This window comes from Bemisia tabaci, chromosome 10 (assembly GCF_918797505.1).
Source record: "Bemisia tabaci chromosome 10, PGI_BMITA_v3".
NCBI lineage: Eukaryota > Metazoa > Arthropoda > Insecta > Hemiptera > Aleyrodidae > Bemisia > Bemisia tabaci.
The window spans coordinates 25,976,914-26,000,005 of NC_092802.1; the positions used below are offsets into that span (position 1 = coordinate 25,976,914).

At 38.6% G+C, this 23,092-nt stretch overlaps 2 protein-coding genes across 2 annotated transcripts; one reads left to right on the plus strand and one right to left on the minus strand.

Annotated features, from left to right (window-relative positions):
* Positions 1–1,257: 1,257 nt before the first annotated feature.
* Positions 1,258–19,916, minus strand: LOC109044309 (nitric oxide synthase-interacting protein homolog). The gene is made up of 7 exons (XM_019061963.2): positions 19,574–19,916; positions 12,061–12,172; positions 11,177–11,279; positions 10,156–10,268; positions 7,113–7,300; positions 5,844–5,952; positions 1,258–4,884 (listed from the first exon to the last, which is right to left on the minus strand). Exons 1-7 carry the CDS (start codon positions 19,747–19,749, stop codon positions 4,813–4,815), a joined length of 873 nt encoding a protein of 290 aa, XP_018917508.2. The 5' UTR covers positions 19,750–19,916; the 3' UTR covers positions 1,258–4,812.
* Positions 19,917–20,281: 365 nt separating this feature from the next.
* LOC109044373 (protein lethal(2)essential for life) lies at positions 20,282–23,001 on the plus strand. Its single transcript, XM_019062080.2, has 3 exons — positions 20,282–20,607; positions 21,444–21,643; positions 22,071–23,001. Exons 2-3 carry the CDS (start codon positions 21,446–21,448, stop codon positions 22,386–22,388), a joined length of 516 nt encoding a protein of 171 aa, XP_018917625.1. The 5' UTR covers positions 20,282–20,607; positions 21,444–21,445; the 3' UTR covers positions 22,389–23,001.
* The last annotated feature ends 91 nt before the right edge of the window (positions 23,002–23,092 follow it).

Below are 23,092 nucleotides of genomic sequence, written 5' to 3' on the forward strand. Positions count from 1 at the left end.
CCCCTTCAAATAAGACACCCTACAACCATAGTCACACGCCATCCTTAGACACTCCCAAGAACAATTATCAAATAATTCCGGATAGAGATTTAGGCTTTAGAGTTTTTTGTCTTTAGAGAGTCGTATCACTGGACTTACTTGCGCGAATGCCGATGGAAGCCACAAGTTGAAACCACTCATTATTGGAAAACGTGCAAATCCCAGGTGCTTCAAGAATGTCCGTAAATCGACCCTCCCCTGTAGCTACATAAATAATACAAAGGCATGGATGACCGCTCCAGACTTTGTCAATTGGGTCCGCCAAGTTGACGGCTTAATGGCGAGAAGGAACCGGCATATCATTTTGTTCGTAGATAATTGCAGTGCCCATCCGCCAGAAATTCAAAACTTAACGCACGTAACGCTACAATTTTTTCCGGCGAATACGACATCGATCTTACAACCTATGGACCAGGGAATCATCAAGGTTACTAAAGGGTACTATAGAAAGAATTTGGTTCGCCGATGTTTGAACGTTATTGCTACGAAGAAGGCACCCACTTCCGCTGATTTTAAAGTAAATGTTCACCAGGCTATTAGCATGGTGGGTGGTGCGTGGGATAAAGTGACACCAGTAACCATCAGACACTGCTTCAAGAAGGCTGGCTTCCCAGTTCCCGACTCTGATGACTCAAGCTCTGACTCAGACGCGGAAAATGAGGAAGTCGTGATCGAGAACGTTCCCTCGGAACAGGAGCAGTTTGATCAGCTCAGAAATTTTTTTGGTGCGGACCAATCGATCTCTCTAGAAAATTTTATCGATGCCGAGGAAGAGGCGCCTGTAGCACCATCTTTAACACTCGACGAAATAATCGAGCAGCACGGCCACGGTCAAGATTGTCGTTCTTCATCTGAGGATGAAGAGGAGCCAGAATTTGAGAAGGTTTCAACGGCGGTAGCACTAGGCGCTGTGACCGCCCTCAGAAATTTCGCGGCCCAGCATGACCTGGACTCAGAATATCAGAGATCTCTGAACTTAATCGAAGAGAAAACTCAACTACTCGGACTGCAAATTAAAAAGCAGACATCCATTACCGATTTTTTTACCACCAAATAATCTGTGTCATTTCGACTTGAAGTATTTTTGACAGTTTCCTTTCCCTTTAATTTTCTCAAATTTTTACAAAACGGCAGTTAATTACATATTCCTCTGAACTCGAAATTAAAGTTAGTCGTTAGGCACAGTTGCTCTTAAAATAGAGGCCGTATTCTTAAAGAAATTTTCTTGTTGTTTTTTTTTCTTTCTCTTAAATGATTTTTTACTTTGGAACTTTCCAAAAAAGTGTCCTTTCTTTTGTATTTAAAAGTGCCTGATTTTAAATTACGTAATAAAGGCCGTACGTAACATCTTCAAGTATAATTTTTATTCTTTCTTCCTTTCGACCACTACGTATTTTTCCGAAATGATTGAATGGACGCGTCTCCTATCTTACGATGGCTTAAAAGAAAGAAAAATATAAATAAAACAAGTCTCAGACGCAGCCGACACGGACAATCATGGCTACCCCAAATCCAGACGATACGGCCGGAATTCAAAAGGCACTTGATTCGGTGATGGAATCTATACACGTACACCATACACCTACAAAGCAGAGAAAAGAGGGATCCATGCTACCTTGGAGTCTGGACAAGAGTCCGAAGAAGAAAGTGAAGCATTGGACATAACGACAAGCCCCCTATCCTCTCCTACTATCACAAAGACTTTCACGGTCAAACACAAAGCACTTAAAAATCGAGAAAACCAGGACCACCGGAAAACGCTCAGCAAATTCTCCAGTATCCCACTCTCAAAAGACACCAAATCAACCAGCGGAGGCCACCCCCTTAATGCCTGGGCAAGACAAACCACTCCCTCCCACCCCCTCCGGTAGTCCATCATTACTGACCACCTTATCCCCCCCTCCAGGCCCGTCTCAGACGGTGAACGATGACCTGGATGCCTCCCGGTCTTTTGAAAGGAGTACACTCTGGTACACTGTATCCCACACAACTCTTCTGTATTGCCTCAACCCAATGGGTCCTCCGCCTCTAGATTGGGAGGTGACTAAGGAACGTTGGATCACAGACACCTGGAGTCACTTGGTAGACCCAGATCCAAGGCTTTCTATAAAGCACTTCATCCTAGCACTACCAGATAATATGTCTCATGACGAGGCCTGGAAAAAGATCAGGAGAGCCCACCAAAACCTTGAACTGGCAAGGTGGCGACCTAGCAGTTGGTCCCAAGACACTTGGAAGGCTGCGACTGACCGCCCCTTTGAGGTAGCTCCACCGATAGATAGTACTACTATCTCTGGGGGAGAATCCTACTCCGGATTAGAAGAGTTGATCAAATCCACGTATACTTTACACCAGCAAATTGTTGAAGGTGCAACTCACAACTGCAAGAGGGAGGGAGGGAGGGAGAGAGACAGGAGGGAGGGAGGGAGAGAGACAGGAGGGAGGGAGGGAGAGAGACAGGAGGGAGGGAGGGAGAGAGACAGGAGGGAGGGAGGGAGAGAGACAACAACTGCAGCATTCCCTCTCCCCTCTTCTTTCGTGTTAAGGAGGGAGGGAGTGTGGCAAGATCGCTTGCTCGCTCTCTTCTCAGTTGCAGCCGTTCTGGCGGTGAGGAGCGCACGTCCATTGGTAGCTATCGAAGAAGAATTCTCGCTAAATAAAAAAGGATTTTTTTTTTTTTTTTTCATGAAAAAAATCGACCATTTTACGAGTAGAAAAGGTTATTTTTTGAGGTCGGGACTGAAGAAAATCTGAGATAACGGGAATCCGACTTAACCCGAATTTCTTAGCATTGTTTTATATGGGCGACGAACGGGACCGCACGAAAATTCCGACATAACGGGGTTTCCGACTTAAACGATCTCCGACTTAGCGAGGTTTCACTGTAACGTGTTGTAACCAGGAAAAAAGAAGTTTCCACAGTAATTCTACCCACCCTGTGTGCGCACACTAATTGAAGAAAGTCAGCAGAGCCAACCTGCCAATTCCAAAGAAAACTTCAAAACCAATTTTGTCAACTCCGTTTGACTCCATTGAGCAGATCCGTTGAGCTGATCCGCGGCCCCATGCCAAACATGAAAAGCCCCGTCTATAAGAAAAGGACGCCAGTCACCCCCCCAGTGCTCTGTGACATATTCTATGCTGTTAACATAATGACCTCGACCACTGTCTCTAGGGAAACATCGAAATCCAGTGGTTCTTGCTTTGCCAATAGCTATTAGAATGGTTACTCCAGAACCCCTCTTCACATGGCAAGTAACCAAATGCTACGCCATCTTGTCCAACGACTGAAGATAATGTTTTATTGTTATCATGTGTTAAATGTGTTCGTGTGTTGTCATGAGATTATGTTAACGTGAATTCGTTGTGAATTTAATTATTTAATCTAGTCTTTTGATAACTGTTGTTAAATTTTCATCTATGACCATGCCTGCTAGGTGTCGTGTAGTAAAATATGCACACAATGCCAAATACTGCTGACTGAAAAGGTTCCAAGTCAATAAAGTAAGGGAGCAAATGCTTCTTTTTCATTTTTTTCCAATGTTTTTCAGTTTTCATCATTCACTATCTTTTCTTACATTTGATAGAACCTTCCGAAACATTTACCTTGATGGCATTAGCTTATTAGGGTGATTGTGCAAGAAGTGACTTAAAAATCCTACATGCAAGGTTTCAACAACAAAATAAAAACAGGAAAAATCGAACCAACTATCAATTCAAGATTCTAAATTAATTTTCTATCAGTCCAGTAAAATAGCTAGTCTTGGGTGTGTATTGGCAGTTGTGACAGTTTGTAATGAAGAAAAGATCATTTCACAAGTGAAGCTCCATTCAATGTAGGCAGGTTTTACCATAAGAAATAACAGCCTGGGACAAAGTTACTTGGAGAAGGTAAAAAGAAAACTCATGTTTCTCAAGTATACAAATGTGTAGACATAGACAAGTACCAACACACAGACTGTTAAGTGTAAATGGCATTGTTGCCATAACACTGGTCACTAAATTTCACAAAAATAGGGATTGTAGGAAGTTTTTTTTGTCAGTTTTTTCCCCCTATCCATGGCACAAGTGTAGCATCTCCAATAATAATGTGAGTTTTTTAATATTTCATTCTATGAGGAGTGAAAATTGTATTCTTCTTGTGATAAAAAGAGTTGCAGTGGCTGTTCCGGCCAACATTCTTGAATTCCTTGTGTTTGGTGTTATCCATCATCTCATCTAATTCATCTTCCTGGACAGGCCTCTATGCCTGATTCTGGATGGAGTCTAGGGCCCTGTCCAACAATGATTTTGTTTTGTTGTTGTACAGACACCTGAGCCGTTGTAAAACTACATAGCACTTCCGATTATGGTCTTTAACATAACTCTTAGTTACTAAAAAGTTTGTTCCACAAAAGATTGACACCTCGATGTCTCGATTTTGTACAAAACTTTTCCTAGTCATTCATGTATTTTGTGTTCTTATAACTCAATCACGAACACTTAGGTTACAGCCAAGAGGACATGTTCAAACTCCAAGTGAGTTCACACAGGTCCCACATTTGTCCTATGCCTCTCTGTAAATTTATGAGGTAAAAAAATTTGAGTCTAATACAAATTACAAGCAGTCTCACACAAAATGGTGCCATTTAGGACCGGCCTCGGAGCACAGAGGTTAGAGGCGGTGCTGAGTCAACAGCTCAACTCTCCTTTGGCACTGAGCCAGGCTATGGTCGTGCGCGACTTGCTGGAACTCCTCACAATGGTGTCAAGAGGCAAACTGCATGATGCTTCTTAAACTTGAATTACCGGTCTAGCATTTTTGGCTTCTAGATTGTCATTGGTTTGTGAGTATCCAGTTCCTCCCTGTAACAGTCAAACGATACGATAAGGAAATCAAGTCTAGGAAATGAATTCAGCAGGTGATAGATAACTGAACAGAATGAACATTTAGGCATTCTAATATACGCTTTCTCGACAACATTTCCGTTGAACACGATTTTACACGAGAATTTCTGACAAAGAGATCAAAATTTTTTTAGGCATCAATTCAAATTTTCGGCTCATGAAGAAAACCATTATCTATTTGACTTAAATTGCACACTAATGTTACTGTGATAGTCTTTCAAGTATGAGGCTGGTACAGCTCCAGTATCGGTGCTTTCGCTCAGGTATTGCATGTTGTTTACACTTTGAAAAACACAGAGTGAAGAAGGAACACTGCTTCTTGAGAGGTCTGCCAAAGGAATTATATCATCACAAGATTTGATTCAAGTACATATACTGCGGTTTTTCATGTGCATAGAAAATTCAAATTTTTCATAGCCAATGCAAAATAAGAACGTTGACATGTATCTTGATTGGTGTCAGTAATTTTCGTTGCGCAGGATGTGCTTCATGAGAAATTTTAAAAAGGAAACATAAAGGAATGCTAAAATGTGTACCTTGTCTAGTGTTTCATTATGCATGACACATCAGTCAAGAATATAATGTTTGTTGATTTCAGAATATACAGAGGCGGCATGTTAGATAATACATGCTAGTGATCACATTTCTATGGGACTGAGTCTGGGATTATCTAGAGTTGAAGGCTCAATATTTTTGGCCAGAACATTTTCACACGAAGTAAATTTCTTTGTGATTTGAAAGATATTCGATGTGGTTGGATTACAAGCTTCACGACGAAGAAAGTGGTTTTGGCACCCATGTTTATTTTTGTCACACCATAGATCTTCGTCCTGTTTGATTAAGTTTTAAAATTTTCACAGTCCACACCAATAAGAAATCTGTATGCAGCTTTTTAGGGGATAAAGACAGGAACTTACCCTTTGCATATAAATTATATCTTTTTCTGTCAATTTTTCTCCAGTGAGTGGGTGCAGCCAATCTTTCTTAATTAATTTTTCTACACATTCTACTGTTACAACATCACCCCTGCAACAGATAAGCAAATAACTTTCAATACATTCTAAATATAACTGACAAGAGGATGAAAGTCTCACATTGGTGAAATACTTAATTCTAGAAGGACTGCCCACAGAATACCAAGAACGCCAGTTGAATTTCGATATTCTTTGATATGATGTTCCTCATGATGTCCTGAGTAAGATGAACTTTCGGGATTGAACTTCCTGTGTGCCAATCTTGAGCTTTCCACTTTGCTTTTCACTTTTTTTTTTAAATTGGCACATAGAAAATTCAATTTTTAAAGCTCAACATGCTCAGGAGGTGGTAAGGAACACCATATCAAATAATATAAAATTCAGCGGCACCCAATTTCTTGGTATCGTGTGCGTAGTCTTTTGCTAAGTTTCATTTCATTTAAGGAGACAGATCAAACACAGGTGCAATAATTTTAAAGTAATCATCTGCTGAACTAGACTCTTACAGGAACTTGGTGTCACAGCAATGATGTAGCGCTGACCCCTCAGGTACTTCTCCGCTTATAAGGTTACTCTAGCAGAACAGTTTGGCTGAGGTTTCGCATAAAAGATGTACAACGATTTCTAAAACTGAGTTTGATTAAAAAACGAATCAATAAAGTACACGATTTAAGCACCAAAGCAATTTGTGAAATTTCATGACCAAATTGTGAATCGTTCAAAAGAGGCAGAATAGGTACAAAGTTGGGACAAATCTAGGGCAAATTTCAAGAGACAGAAAACTTTGTAGAAGCTTACACAATTTTGAAAGCAAGATCATAGTCTACTGTTAGTGTAAATATGATTTTCAAACTTGGTTTGAGTGCAGTCCCACCTGAGATATTCAGGAGCTGCAGAATAACGATGGCGTAAGTCCCCAATCACGTATCTCGTTTGCAGTGTCTGAAAATCTCCGCCTCTATGTTTTTTTTTAAAAGGAGAACAAATTGACATCATTCCTTGAAGTTTTTGCAGAATTTTTTTGGACAGAGCAGAAAAATCATGGCAATTTTAAAGAATTGCCGTTGAGTAGTTTTCAGTTTACTTAAAAGATAAGGTATGACAGGAAGTTTGCGACGTCGCAAACTGAGATTTGTGATAGCCGACTTACACCGTTGATAAGCTTGCGGACGGAGAAAATATGGGAGGAGATGAGGGTTCGTGCATACTTACGTTGGTTTCAACACAGCTGCAGGCACAGAGTTGCTGAGGATATCATGAGTGACTGCACACATGTACCGATTCTCTTTTGTGATGAGCGACTTCTTATCGTCTGGGTCTTTCACTTCGGTAAATTTCACATTTATCAGATCTTTCAATGATATTGGTTTCCCACTCATTGGACAGTAGATAATTTTGTCCTGAGGTCACAAAAAAAAAAAAATATATATATATATATAAGAATAGGTTGACTTAAGTGACATATCATTGTTTCCCGGACGAAGGAACATAACTCTATTCCAAAGTTGCAAAATTGACTGGAACTATTTCATTTTTTACCAGATTTGTATCTATGCAATTACTGTCCAAAATCTTTCTGATTTTGGCATGAGACCAGAAAAGAAATCAATTAAATATTCAGCTAGAAATGTCCAAGATTCCAGTAAATAGTAATCCTCCATATGTTGTCAAACTCGCCATACACATTCGAATATCTGAGACTCTGACTGCGTGAACGAAATATTGAGTGGGTCGGAACTGCTCAATTGCATATTACACTGAGAAATCACTGCACTCGTGCACCGCAAGCTAAAATTGACGAGGTGTTTGAGTGTCATGGTCAAGTTCATGATCTTGCGTAAGAATGTTCTCATGAGTGAAGATGCTTGCGAATTCAATGATGCCACATTCTGGCTTTGAAAAAAATTGTATTACTTTTAATTGTTAGTGATTGTAAAAACACAAAACTTATTGTACTTACATTCAATATATTAATTTTCTCAAGTTTTTCAACGACCGCTGCCTTCTTAATCTATGGATTTACACTTCGCACTTTATTATTTTTATGTACTCGTGCCAATATACTTTCACAATAACGCATTTAATGCTAGTTTAACTTGCACATCTTTCTGGATCAAACGCATTTTTTTTCTAAAAAAAGAATGATTATACATTAGAGTAAAATTGAAGAAAAAAAATTACTATAGTTTACATTTTTCCGAAAATTTGACACAGACGCTATTTTATATTTTAGTTGATGCGCATAAATGATTATTTTACAGAAAAAGGAGAAGAAACTATTTCTTAGCAAAATACATGTTCGTTCTTGAGAAAACGCTGTACTCGAGAGTGAAATGAATGAAAAGCAGTGCGAAGTCTACAATGTACTGAAATCTTGTCCTTTACCGAATCATCCCACTGTGAAAGAGTACATAGAAACATTGATGTCCGGAGAATTTGAGCAATGCACAGAAAATGTTTGGGTGACACTATGGGTATTATCAAAGTGCATACTTTCTGTTTGCACATGTATATTCTTGAACACTTTCAGAATATTGGGTATTATAATTATTATATCCATTATTATTGGTGGTTTTAATGAATTTACAGAAGCAAAAAATTGAAAAAAAAATGTATACATTATGTATAGGTAAGTTAATATATAATCATAGATGATTAAATTGTGTGTGTGTGTGTATGCAATTGTTTTTTAAAAAGTTTGAATATTCGGGGGCCGGTTGTGGTGCTATTACTTCTACGTCAAGTCCACTTGACGAAATTTAAAACAGTAAAACCGGCTTCTCAATATGATGATAGAGTAGTAGTAGTTTTTCTCCCACAAAAAAAAAAAAAAAAAAACACTCAGTTGCAGATATTGAAATGTGTATTGCAATTGTTATCGATATTCGAATGTGTATGGAGAGATGTTGAGCATATAGAGAATTAGTAACTAATGAATTTTAAGGTGTTTCAGATGTTGCAATGAGTATTGCAAGTTTTTCAGCAATTGTTCGCCTCCTCATGCAGACAGTCAGAGTCTCAGATATTCGAATGTGTATGGCGAGTTGAAAAACATGTGGAGGATTACTAACTACTGATTCTCCTGGTTAAAATGCAATTTGCAAAGGGCAATTTGGCAAAATTGAAATGTAGTTACGTTCTTTGGTGAGGGAAATATAGATGCGAGGGCATAAGAAGCAAAGTTGAGTTTTTCCTGTAAGATACAGAATTTGTAGAATTTGTCCTGCCATGATGATCGGTAGACCATTGAATAAGGGGCAAATTTAAGCATTAAGATAAAAATTCTCTGATGAAAATTTTGAATAGAACATAATTTTAGCTAAGATTGTTAGAGGTGAAAATTACATATTATTTCCACAACACCCAACTTAATTTGAACTTTCTGGGAGCACAATTGTACCTGGATTTCTTGGTGCCTATAAAATCAATTTTAAACAAACTTTGCTTGTTGGGAATTCAAGGACCACATATTCATCCGTTTATACATGTTGATGGCCAAACACGGGAACCACAAATCTCAATCATGATGTTACAAAATGTCCGCTTTTACTTTATTTGTTTTAAGAGAAACAAGCCAACTTTGTGGCTTGTTTATACAGAACATTCTGCCAACAGACGAGAAAAATCAAGGAGGTTTTCGAGCAACTATATTGACCGGTTTCCTGAAGAAAGAATAAAGTATGACAGGAAATCTGCAACGTCACCAGCATAGATTCGTGGTTTAGCACTTATTTAATCATCGATATTTGTTCTGGCTGAATGGTAGCGATCAAGTAATATAGGAAAGGGAGGCTTACTTCAGAGACAAATCTCAAAAATCAAAGCATTCTTATAAGAATGTAGTAAAAATTCAGCACATTTCCTGATTCGACTTCATGTAAAATATCCAGATTTTTCCTGCCATCTGGCAACCTTCGTTCAGAGTCTAAGCATGAGCGTAGGTAATGAGGATGTAGAAAAGAAGTTTTTGGTGAACCACAAACCTGCTAGCATCACATTTTTTTAGTATTGATTTGCAGTCTATTAATCCAATAGGAGCCTAATGTTGTTGCCTGGCTGACACAGGACATAACTACACTTAGAGATGCAAATCATCGAGATATATAGACAAGGTTCAAAGTATGGGTATGCCCTTGCGTAGGGAGGGCGAAGATATAATTACAATAATTTCTTTTGTCCCACCTCTTGTTTGAACGGAAATAGGATCTTTTCAATATCATTAGATGTGACAAAGTTGAGATGGATAAAGACTTACTGGTTTTCCAACAATTGTTTTCCGTGCCTCTGGAGTTTTAGACGGGATCCAAAAGCTGGGTAAATGTTTTTCTCCTCCATTTGCCATGTTTGAAACTGATTTGCTAGAAGAACCTGGAACAAAAAACACAGACATGATTTTAGACACATAAAAACTGTCCAAAAAAAAAAAAAAAAAAAAAAAAAAAAAAAAACATAAAAAAGTAATCACTTCATATTTTGAGCTGCGAAGACTGGCAGGATGATAGTAAAGGGCTTTTAACGGAGGTATTAGACTTTAAAAGCTTAAATTCAATTTAATTTAAAAAAAAATTTGATATTTTGAGCTGACTAAAAAGTTGAGGATCTTGCAATTTTTAATTTCAAGTTCATAGACATGCAAACTCATAAGCTTACATGGAGATGAGCTGATACAACACAAAAAATTAATTTGTCTCGAACAATTTCTATATTTTCCTTAGAGGAAAAACAAAAGGGAATTCTTCATGATGCTCAAAATTTTCAATTTTTGTTCCCTTCATATTTCTATAATATAACCTGATTTCAAGGTATGCTGTTACCTCCAGGAAAATTCCTGACTTCCAAGAGAGAAATTCCTGATTTTCAGAAATATTCCCAGGAAAAAATTTTTGGCCGTGGATTTTTTTATTTCAAGAAAAAAAGATTAAACGAAAAAATTCCCCGATTACCAGGGAGAAATTCCCTGCTGAATGCCTGGGGAATCCTTTTATTTTCCTTGGGTTTTCTTAGGTTCAGAAAATAATCTTGACTAAGGAGCTATGCCTCTCGACTGCTTCATGGTCCAACCCTCCTGAGGCCCTTAAAAGAGTATGATTAGTTTACCTTTAGGCTATTTCTTTGAATTCTATCAAAACTTACCACAAACTTTAAAAAACAATGACCTCAAAGCAGGGAGAAGAGTAACTCCCGATTCGTCTCAACTCCAATTATCTACTTTTGGATGTTTTTCATTTCCTTATGCTAACTTTTCGAGGTCCAGGTTACAATATAAAATCACCTACTTGAGGAGGAAGATGGAGAGTTCTTGACGATATTTTTTTCCATATCCATGAAATTGTTCAATTTTGTTCGCTTCTCAGCTTCTGCCAGCTCAGCCTTTTCTGCCTGTAAACAATTTCAATGATTTTATTAATTGCAGAGTTACTACCTCAGCCCAAACAGATATTAAGTATGGAAGCTATGATCAAGGAAACCTCAACTGAATGCATCGGCTGATTAACTTTTTGTCCTGCAGTTGCAGCAGAAGTAAGACGTGAGATTTTAAAAAAAGTGTTGTCTTCTTTAGGTACAAATCTGTTCTACTTGATATGAAACATTTTTTCCCCTGTATCCCTTCTCAATCTCCAATCCCTAAGAAATGCTGTCTGGATGCAATTGCTTTGGTTGCCTTCTTACATAGGCTACATACAGTACACCTAACTTAATTTCCTATCATACTTTGTTTTTTTGTTGTTCTCTTTTTTAGAATTGAGCAATATTTTACATTATAACTTTGTGAGTGTATTTTTTATGATCAACAGGGAATCCACAGGCTGATTCTACTTAAAACTGCTCACCTGGTTTTTAAAGAGGGTTGTTAAATTATTTTGGGCTTATAAATTTATATTCATTCAATCGAAAACAAGATTAGGAATGCAGAAAAAATAAAGAAAAAAAAAGAAAAAGAAAAAACGATTGATAGTTTACCATCCTTGCTACCTGCCAATGAAAAAAGCCCAAAAAATACGTACGTAATATATAATCAAATGTTGATTACAGATATGAATTGCAAAATTCAGATAATTACTGAAAAATGAAGATGGCCAGTGAATCTATTTTGTATATTAAGGAAAAATTACTAACACCGAAGTGAAAGCAAAGCTTAGATAAGATAGAGTATTCTTACTTCTTCTTTTTTTGACTGCCGCTCAAACTCCTTCAATTTTCGGCTGTATTCAGTTTTCTTTGAGATAATGTACTCGAGAATGGCTTCTTTGTCGAAAAGGAACCCATCTTTTCTGCAACAAGAAGAACATTAACATTGTCAAAAATAGTGACGAAATATGTTCAAAGCATGGGACGCCGTACAGTAGCGAGCAGTGCCACAAGCGCACAACCGTGAATTTCCCAACGTTTGATTAAGATCACAAATGTGACACAATTTTCACCTCAATATCGCGGAAAATACGAAATTTTCCTTTCCACGCGGGCAAGTTATTCATAAACGTCCGTATCTTCGGTTCGGCGAAAACCTACGATTTTCCTTCGATTTCGCGTGATACCACATCACATACCCACTCCGAAGTTATAGTAGTTGCTCCCTTGCTTTCCGTGTGCAAATAAGAAAAGAATGACGCTAGTTTCATCTGAAAATACCGTCAAGTGCGCGATATTTCCGGCGGATTTAATTAATCAGAAACAATTGTTCGCTTTTCGTCTCGGTATCGGAGGAAATGCGAGTTTTGTCCAGCGATTTTGTACAAATAATGAGAAATTACGGGCTAGTCACCGCAATATCGCGGCAAATGCGGGATTTTTCAAGAGGTTATGTAAATTATTTAAAATTACGCGTATTCACTTCCATATCGCGGCACAACCATGAATTTCCCAAAGATGGCAAGATGACAAAAAGTCACACAATTTTCACCTCAATATCACGGAAAATATGAGATTTTTATTTGCAAGCAAGTTTTTTATGTATTTTATCTTTGGAACGGCGAAAACCTGTGATTTTCCTTCAATTTAGCGTAATACCACATACCTTTACGGAGTTCAAATTTTCATATGCTCCCTATCTGTAAATGAAGAGTTAAATCAAGACGTGAAAGCAATCTTCAACGTCAGGAGCTAGTATTGAGCGCGGAATTAGTTCATACCAGAGAAAACCAGTGGCACCACCAGGGCCGTATTTACCTACTTGCCGCCCCCTCCTCATTCGTTCTGAAACTTCAATAAAAACCATCAAGTGAACGTGCCGGAGGGGGTGGGATGCATAAGACGCGTTTACTTGTGTTGGACACATTTTTTGCGAAAGCCCTGTCAACACTACTAGCAAAAGTTCACGGAACTTTGCGCGAAAGTTAAGGTTAAGTAAACCTACCTCTGTGTGGACAAGGCCTTCCATTTATTAATATTGAACGAAAAAATAATGAAAGAACAAACATAAATGTGGTTTAATAATTTTAACTTCCGCCGCCGCGCCGCGCTGACCGCACTGTATTTGGCGCAATGCGTGAAGTATTCCGACAGTCTTGTAGGCGCTATGCGTTTCACACCGACCGCACTGTCTTTGACGCAATGCGTGAAGTATTCATGCAGTCTTGTAGGCGCTAATATGTGTTACATGCCGACCGCCGCACCAAGGGCTTCTCCTTTTCATCTCAAGTCCTAGTCATGATTGCTTTTTGCGCCGCGCGCCGTTCCAGGCCAAATTGCGTGTTTGGTTTCTCTCTTAAATCGACTAATTAAAGAAGCTGTCTCTTGTACCACGGAAAGACGACAAAATTAGAAATTACTATACTATCAGGAAATGAGAGATTTTTTCGCCGTTTCTCGTTTGTATTTTTTTTTCGTAATTCGATTTGTTTCTATGCCGACATTAAAAAAGTTGCAAAATTTGCCGCCTCCCTAAATTTTCCGCCATGGGCTGCGACCCATGTGGCCACCACCTAAATCCGACCCTGGGCACCGCCATGTTTCTCTCGTTCATACGATACGGGGTACTCTTAGTACAGTTCTCAAATAGGTAGCAAATTCCATTGGCATGCGAGGACTCCATGCGAAGCTTGAATTTCTTGTCACGATGATCAATTTTCTATGGTCCACTTTCCTTGACGAGTAAAAATCTGCCGAAACGGTTACAGGGTTTTCATAATTTTTTCGTTTTTTGGTTACCTGACTTTTTAGCTTGTGAGCTTTAACTAGTTCACCCTAGTTCGTTGAATTCTCTGACCCTCGAACGAAATGTGCACTAAGTAATTCTTAGATTTTTTCCCTTTCAATTGAACAGATCTCTGTTAAATGCTTCTTAAAAAACTCCCTAACTTCTACTAATTCCCAGACTATCCCTAATATTTCTAGGTCGCCGTAAATTCCTTGACTTTTTCCAGATTTTCCAGACAGTCGGAAACAGGGTTGCCTGAGAATTTGGAAAATGAAATTACCTGACATTTCCCTGATCTCTCTGTCACTTTTTGGTGAAATTACCTGACAATTGCAGATATGCCAGATGGTCAAAAAGACATAATTGGAAATAGTTTTTGGGCGAACTTCGTTGTTAGAAACGTCAAACCCATTCTGGAAAACAAATGAAGGTGCTCATAAATTTTTCCCGAACATTTTCGTCATTTGCCCTGACTTTTTGAACTTCCCTGACATTTCCCTGATTTCCCGATGTTCCTCGATTGTGGCAACCCTGAAAGTTGCTGTTCGGACAGATTTTCGTATTATTAGCTAATCTGCAAGAATCAAGCATCAAAACACGATTCTGTTACCAGCACAACTGGCCCATTCCCAAGGTTGCCACAGAAGTTAGAACATGAAAATTCCCTGACTTTTGGTGAAATTCACTGACAACAGGACCACGTTAAACAGAAAGGAACCAAGCCACATCAGCTATTGCTACATTTAATCGGGCAATTTAATTTTTTACATGAAAACGGTTGTGCGGATTTTTGTGCAAATTACCGTGAATTTTCTCCATAATACAAGGCAAATTCCTTAAAAATTTCAAAGGAATCTGTACAGGCGTTCTCTCGTAAAAAATGAAATTTCCCTGTAAAATTTGGCAATAGCTGATATGGCTTGGTTCCTTTCTGTTTAACGCGGTCCAATTAAAGATATGACAAGTGGTTAAAAAGACATAATTGAAAACAGTTTTCAGGCGAAATTTGTTGTTCGAAACCTCAAACCCACTCTGAAAGGCAATAAATAAAGGTGATTTAACAAATTTTCCCTGACATTTTCGTCATTTTCCGGGTTTCCCTGACTGTGGCTCATTTCCTGGCTTTTCAGATTTTCAAGACAGCCGTAGAGTACCTGTATAGCGAGAGTACGGACAGATGTGAAACTCCAAAAATCCATCAGGCCTTCACCGATGCCTCTGCGAATAAAGTTAGGGCCCAGAAATGCAGCCGACCTATGAATTTCAATTATTCAGAACGATTTACTAATACTATTGGTACGAACCGTCGTTTATAAAGCACGTATTTGACTCAGTTTTTGCATAAATTTATTCATTTTTTCGGAAGAACGCTCATTTCTGTACATTCTTGGTCGTCTTGGTTAGAATTGGAATTTGCAGACTCTGCAGACTGGCAGTGAAATTTTGTGTGTTAGAAGTTGGTTAGAGGGATGTCTGCACTTTTGGGCCCTAAGCCCTCCATGAAGCGATCTGTCCATACTCTCGCTATACAGGTACTCTAGACAGCCGTATACCGACGGTGAAACTACCAAACCACGTATCTCGTTTGCGGTGTTTAAAAATCTACGCTCGCATTTTATTTTTTTAAAGTAGACCAAATCAATATCATTATTTGAAATTTTCACAGAATTTTCTCCGCACGAAGAGGAGAAATCACGGAAATTTTCAAGACTGGACGTTAAGTAGTTTTTCATTTAAAAAATAAAGTATGACAGGAAGTCTGCGACGTCGCAAATCGAGATACGTGGTTTGGTAGTTTCACCGTCGATACCCTGTTCCTGGTTCAGCGTTCCCGGTTCGACCCCCGCACTGGCAACACTGCGGTTCAGAGAATGCAGTGGGCAAAGACCCTTGGCTCTTGGCAAGAGCTACACGATGCAAATCGGGGCCCGGGCGGTTGTCGCTATCTCGCACCTGCATTCGGGAGGTAAACAATGCGTGAATTTTTTCTCGAACGTTCCTCGGGTACTCGACCGGAGAGCCGAGGAAAACAAGTCAAGACGGGGCAAAGACCGCGTCATATCGCGGGCCGCACGCTCATGCCAAAATATGTACCGAGTTGACGGAGGAATGCAGGAGGGCCAGAGTTGCTAAAAGAAATTTCATCGAATGAAATTTCTTTTTTCCCCGTGAAATTTCTTAAATTTCATGAGATTTCTTTTTTCCCCATGAAATTTCTTGAAATTTCCTCATGAAACTTCTTATAATCTTTCACGAAATTTCTTAACTCTGAGGAGGGCAAGAGGGGATCGATGCGCAAAAACAGGGCAAATCGAATTGAAGGGCTCTGACCCTACTTCTCAGAAGAGAGGAATGCGGATTTTCTATTTGGGCTTCATTTTGCATTTGGGAACTAAAATTTCTGGCTAGAACTTAAAAAGAAAAGAAGAAGAAGAAAAAAAAAAAACGCTGCAAACGGCACATCACAGGGTGCCTAGTTTTGTGTTTCTTTTCATTTTGAGAAATCCTAATGAAATCCTGATTTTTCCTGATTTTTGACTGCTAAATCCTGATTTCATAATTTTTCTGAATTCTGAGTTTTTGCGGAGTGAAATTAATGTAATGTAACTTCACAAAAATAGCTGATAAAAAAATCCAATTGGACGGCCGAATTTTCTCAAATCCTGATTTTACGACGGATTTTTTCCTCAAATCCTGATGAAATCGGGAAAATCCTGATAGTAGACACCCTGACATCGTCACCTTGCGGCCAAAGTATCACAAGCGCCATGCGACGTTTACAAATTGCCGCCGCCATTTTATTTTTTTTACAGAGAAACTATTGGTTGAATCTGTTTGAAAATTTCACCAATGGTCAAAAAGTCACCAATGAAGTTCCGACGATTTACCTATTAATATTTTCGACCGGCGTGAAACGCGAGGAAAAAGTGAAAAGGGAGAGAAAAAGAACAAGGTGGAAAAACAAAAAGAGAGTTAAGAAAGATTTGGAAGTAAATGAAGAAACTTTTCCAGATCGTGAGAAACGTTCGGCCGAATGGCTCCTACTGTACATCTGCTAGGAACTTTGCTCTAAATTCTTCATTTGAGTCAGTTTTATAATTACATGAATGTCCCTGCATTCATAAACGTCAATAATTTTAAACTGACGAAAAGCTAAGATTTGCCATAATTTTCCGTGAAACAACATACTGACTCTGGAGGTCGAATAGTTGCGCGCTTGATTGCTACGTTTAAGGATGCGAGCATAATAACCTAAGTACATTCATAAATGTTGGGAATATGAGACAGGCAAAAAGCTAAAAATTTTCTTCATTTTCGCGTCATACCACGTACCATTGACCATATACCTATACTAAGGTTTAAACGGCTGCGCCCTTGATTTCTGCATTTAACAGTGCAAGCAAAATACCTACATTCTTATTCTTAGTAACATCAGTAATTTGAGACAGGCAAAAAGCTAAGATTTTCCTTCATTTGTACGTTTTAACACTTGACTATTCCAGAGTTTGAATAGCTGCTTGCTTGGGGACGTTTTGACCAACATTGATACCTACTTAAGTAAATTATTTTTTATGCAAGGTTACATGGACATTAAAAAAATGCACGATTTAAAAAACCATTTTGTAGAAACATCCCACTCTGCTGTTCTCAAGATATGATTACAATGTTTATAAACAGATCAGAGGGCAAATATGTGACAAGGAGTGCAAACCAGGGAAACATTTAGGATGTAGTGAAACAGCGAATCGGGGGAATCCATCGTCATATCGGGAACTTCCAGAGGATGTCTAGCTAATGGACTGACCCGAGTATATCAATCTTGACATGAGGCTCACTAAAATCAGCAACAGGTCCCTGGTATAGCAGGTGCCAGATATGTACACAAACTATGATTGGGACTTAATGTCACATTTACACAGGTAACAGCTAAGGTACACTCTACTACAGGTATAGACAAACGGGGTGCCGAAGTGGCAGCGCTGAGAATGTAGGCCATCTAATGACGTCGCAAGTTGCACCCTCTAGGCCGCGCAGCTCAAAATGACCTCAAGGTAGATCTGGTAGCTTCAAGAAGCTCTCAGATGAATTTAAAGAATTGATAAAACTCAAAATAGTGAAAAACTTGACTAAGAATATGAAAAATAACACGAAATTGACGAGACCCACTCTTCGAACAGAAAGTGAACAAGTTTTCAATATCGCTTCGCAGTCATATCATAGGACGCTGTCAAATCTGCACGACAACTTTAAGTAAGTGCGTTGTCGAAGTAAATTTTCAGTTTGCATCAGGTGCTCAACGCTACCGGATATCATGTGACCATTGACTTACCCGTTGGGTAACTCGTTGCCAGGTGTCTCTGTTGACTAATACCTATTGTATTTTGAGGGCACAATTACATTAAGAGGTTAGCTCAACGCTCTCAACTACCTCCTGAGACCGATGACTTGTTGACTTCCGTTTGGTAAACAGTCCAGGACATCAAGCAATCCAAACGGAGTCTGACAATGCCGATCGTTTGGAATCGGATAATTCCGTTGTCCAACGGTCCCAAACAGTTTACTTTGACGACACAGCTTTTCTAAAATTCCATTTGATCATACCTGTAGTAGAGTGTACCTTGGGTTACGGCATACAACAAGAGAGGGCGTTTCGGACCAGACCTGTCTAAACTCTCCCATGTTAAGCCGATTTTTGACAGTTTGGATTGTGTTATATATCTATGAACGACAAACAGAGTCTGACAATGCCGATCGTTTGGAATCGGATAATTCCGTTGTCCAACGGTCCCAAACAGTTTACTTTGACGACACAGCTTTTCTAAAATTCCATTTGTTCATACCTGTAGTAGAGTGTACCTTGGGTTACGGCATACAACAAGAGAGGGTGTTTCGGACCAGACCTGTCTAAACTCTCCCATGTTAAGCCGATTTTTGACAGTTTGGATTGTGTTATATATCTATGAACGACAAACAGAGTCTGACAATGCCGATCGTTTGGAATCGGATAATTCCGTTGTCCAACGGTCCCAAACAGTTTACTTTGACGACACAGCTTTTCTAAAATTCCATTTGTTCATACCTGTAGTAGAGTGTACCTTGGGTTACGGCATACAACAAGAGAGGGCGTTTCGGACCAGACCTGTCTAAACTCTCCCATGTTAAGCCGATTTTTGACAGTTTGGATTGTGTTATATATCTACGAACGAGTACACAAAACAATGATAGTTTATTTAGAGATGTACTCAGTGTTCCCGGGTGCTCCATGTGCGAGATCCGTACGCTCTACCGCTCTCCGTGCTGCTATTGGCTGAGCGTCATTCTGTGACGTCACGCGTGCGGATATTTTAAGATAGGGAAGCGTTTTCCCCATAAGGTTTTTGTCCGTGTCGTTATAGGGAATGTCCGCGCGGCACGGATAAATCCGTACGCCTGGCATCACTGGATGTACTCGTATAGATAGAGACACTCTAAATCAATCGCCAGCGCTGCTTTACGAAGCACATGGTCATGAGCATTAGAATCACAGAGAACTTACGTGATGACCGGGTTCCGGCAGGGTTGGAGTGTCAGACAACAGCAATCAAAGTCCTTGACGGAATCCTTTCCGATTCTTTCGTTTTGTGTGCCATATCCAGAAGCTTCGGCATCCTTTTTCTTCTCGTGGTATGTGTAGACGGCACCCGCGGTACAATTACGGGCGTGACGCGTCATATTGAGTCTTCCGAAAACAAAATTATGAACTGAAAATTCGCGAAAAAGGTAAAAAATTAAACTAATAAAGTTACCTCCAAATGAGACGCTAAATTCACGATAATCTAAAGAAAAAGGTAATGAGAATTAAGAATTTCGTCACTCTGAAGATTGACAATTTTTAGGCCTCCATTGTTTACGTTCGAAGCAGTGTTGCATCCTAGGGTAAAACTTCAGTATCTCCTTGCAAGAAATTATTGTTTAAAGATTTTATTTTCGAATGAAAGTGACGCCATTAAACAATTTTGGCATAAGAATTTATTGAAAATAAAATATGACAGTTATCAAGAGGCTAGAAATTTCGGGGTTGTTCTAGAAATTCCAGAACTTGCAGTGATTTTTCGAGAAGGCTCGTCGAACAACATACAATAACAAAGCCATCGGCGGCAAATTCAAATTGACGCTCCCGAGAAATTTCTGGAACTTTCTACGACGTTCCTACGGGAGGCTTAGCAGAAAGTATTGGAATATAGCGCTAGTATATAAAGAGGGAGGAATCGGCGAGGTAGGTAGTCAGTTTCTTATTCGTCTGCGTCGACTGCGTGTGGTTATCGTTAAGCGACTGAAGTTATCGCTCGCGCTTTAAGTGTGCTCCTTTCACTGCTGAGTTTACTAAGTTTACTAAGTTTTCCGCTCGTAACAGTGTCGGTCATCGGCAACTCTTAGTGCTTCTCAGTGATTAAAAGTATTTGGTCTCCTCACGTCTTGGTGTGATCCACATAATATCGTATTTCAGCTCTCATCTTTTCTGTACGCACCAGGATCGTCAATTTATTCAGTGATTTTATTTCTGAGCTTCACACACTCAATATTCAATAGGTAAGTTTTGCAATTGGCATCCTAGTAGGTAAATATAATCCCCCCTCCCCCATACGTAATCAGATTTCTTTACTTATGTATATTAATATCAACTGAAAAGGAGGACTATTCTTTTCGCGAGATCTTAGGAAAGAAAATAAAGTGTCTGGGAGAGAAAATGTTCAGTAGGTATACTTTGTTCATCAGATCTACAGCAACATTTACTTACAATATTTAATATTTTTAATGTTATTCACCTAGTACCTTGCAGTCCTTCTGATATTCAATTGAACGCTCTATGAAGTGATGACCATACAAAGCTGCGTTTCCAAATTTATCAAATACCGTTTAAATTTTTGTTTTAGGATTTCCTCTCTGGCTTACTTTAAGCTAAACTGAAGTCTTCATGAAACGCTCCCCTTTGAATAAATAATCTTAAATTTCTAATCATGAAACAACTATTTTAGTGTGAAAGGTTTTTTTCCCGATTTTTTTAATGTAGGTAAGAAAATTACAGTTGATCTTTGAGTACTTAAGTAACATATATGGGCTGAATTAAATCTTACCTCAGTTAATTTCATAAATTTTATTGAAAATAGTCTTGAAAGAGGGTTTCCTAAAATGACAGTTTTAAAATTTTTTATTTAAGTCGCCTTTATTCAAAATAACGAGTTCTTTTCATAAGTTTCCCTAATAGGTAGTAGTTGCTACTAGTTTATTTTGACTCTCATCTCAATTTCTGTTCTGAACATTTTTCCCTTGCTACGTTATCAAGTGATCAATATTTTTCTATATGTGTTTTAATCTCTTTAATGACTCATGATGTCTAAATCTGATTCCTTTTTCCATTGTTTCAGAAATGGCTTTGCTACCGTACTTGTTGGAAGAGCTCAACCGACCAACCATCTACGATCAGAACTTTGGTCTAGGATTGTTCAATGATGATTTCCCGTCTGCTGTTGGATCTCTGCGCCCTTACTACCTGAGACCATGGAGACTGTTTCCCCACGATGAAAGTGGCATTTCTTCAGTACAGCATGACAAAGATGGATTTAAGGTAAAGTACCTAAGTTTGATGCAATGTCTCTTTACGGATCTTGCCGAGTCAGAAATGTTTGGGGGAATTAGGGTCCTTATTGTTAAAATTTGGCTGAGTGCTGATGCCCAGTTACACCCAGTGTTGTTTGTCAACGAAGATATTCTAGACTTATTTCTCTTGAATATATATTACCTAATACTTTTTTGTACATGTTAATTTGACATTTTCAATGGGTAAATTTCAAATGCAGGTTAAGAGCAAAACACAAGGATAGATACCACAGACACTCAGCAAATGTCATCCCTTAAGTGGGTAACAAGTCATTTTCAAAACAAATCTAAGGAAGAAGTAAAATTGAAATCCAAATTTCTTTGAGTAGGAAAATGATATTTTCATTACTGACATTTCTTGATTGTAACTATTTTTCTCACTTTGTTTATTTCAGGTGAATTTAGACGTACAGCAATTCAAGCCAGAGGAGGTCAACGTGAAAATAGCTGACAACTATGTCATCGTCAACGCTAAACATGAAGAGCGTAGTGATGAACATGGCTTCATTTCACGAGAATTCACCCGCCGTTACCTTCTGCCAAAAGACGTAAACGCTGAGGCCTTGACTTCATCTCTCTCTTCCGACGGAGTTCTTTCCATCCAGGCTCCACCAAAGGCAATCACCAACGATAAGGGAAATGAGCGTCAAATTCCAGTCACCAAAACCAACGCCCCAGCAATCAAACAACAACAACAACAACAGAAGAAGTAAATTATCGTGAATGACATTTACTCTTATCTCAAGTATTTATTTTTACGTCATCTTTCTAAGGTGAATATCTCTTACATTTTTAATGTTACTATGTAACCGACTATGTTATTACTCTTTATGATAATCTAATTTTAAGTTCCTATCCATGAATAGTTTTTAATTTAGTCCCATTTCAAATTTTGTCTGACTGTACATGTGTCCATTCATTAATCTTCAAAATATTAAGTTACAAATTTTCATCTTTCATACTTATTAAGGAGAAAATGTTTTCAACCGTAGACCATTCATTGTCACATTTTACTGAATTTGACATCTTCTCAGGGATATATAGGATTCAAATTTTCATCTAGTTTAGTCTAGCTGTGCTCTCTGAGAAATATGAATATTGAGTGAAATTAAGTACAATTTTCTTTCTTGTTATTCTTTTTGAACTCTCAACTTGGATCAGTAAAATGTCGTTCAATACTCAAATAATTACTTAATGCTGTTGAATTATTCTGTTCAACTGTTAAAGTCATCAGACTTCACCCTAGTTAGTGTATTAAGATTGTTTGTGTAAATTATATTGTAAGGAAGATTTATTACTTTTTAATAAAGGTGTCCTAAAAGTCTATCCTTCTATTTTTTTTCTTCTTAATACATGTATGATAAACTTTGGGTAAAATAATTGAGGCATTTTTCGTTAAAAGGGCTATGAGGCTTGC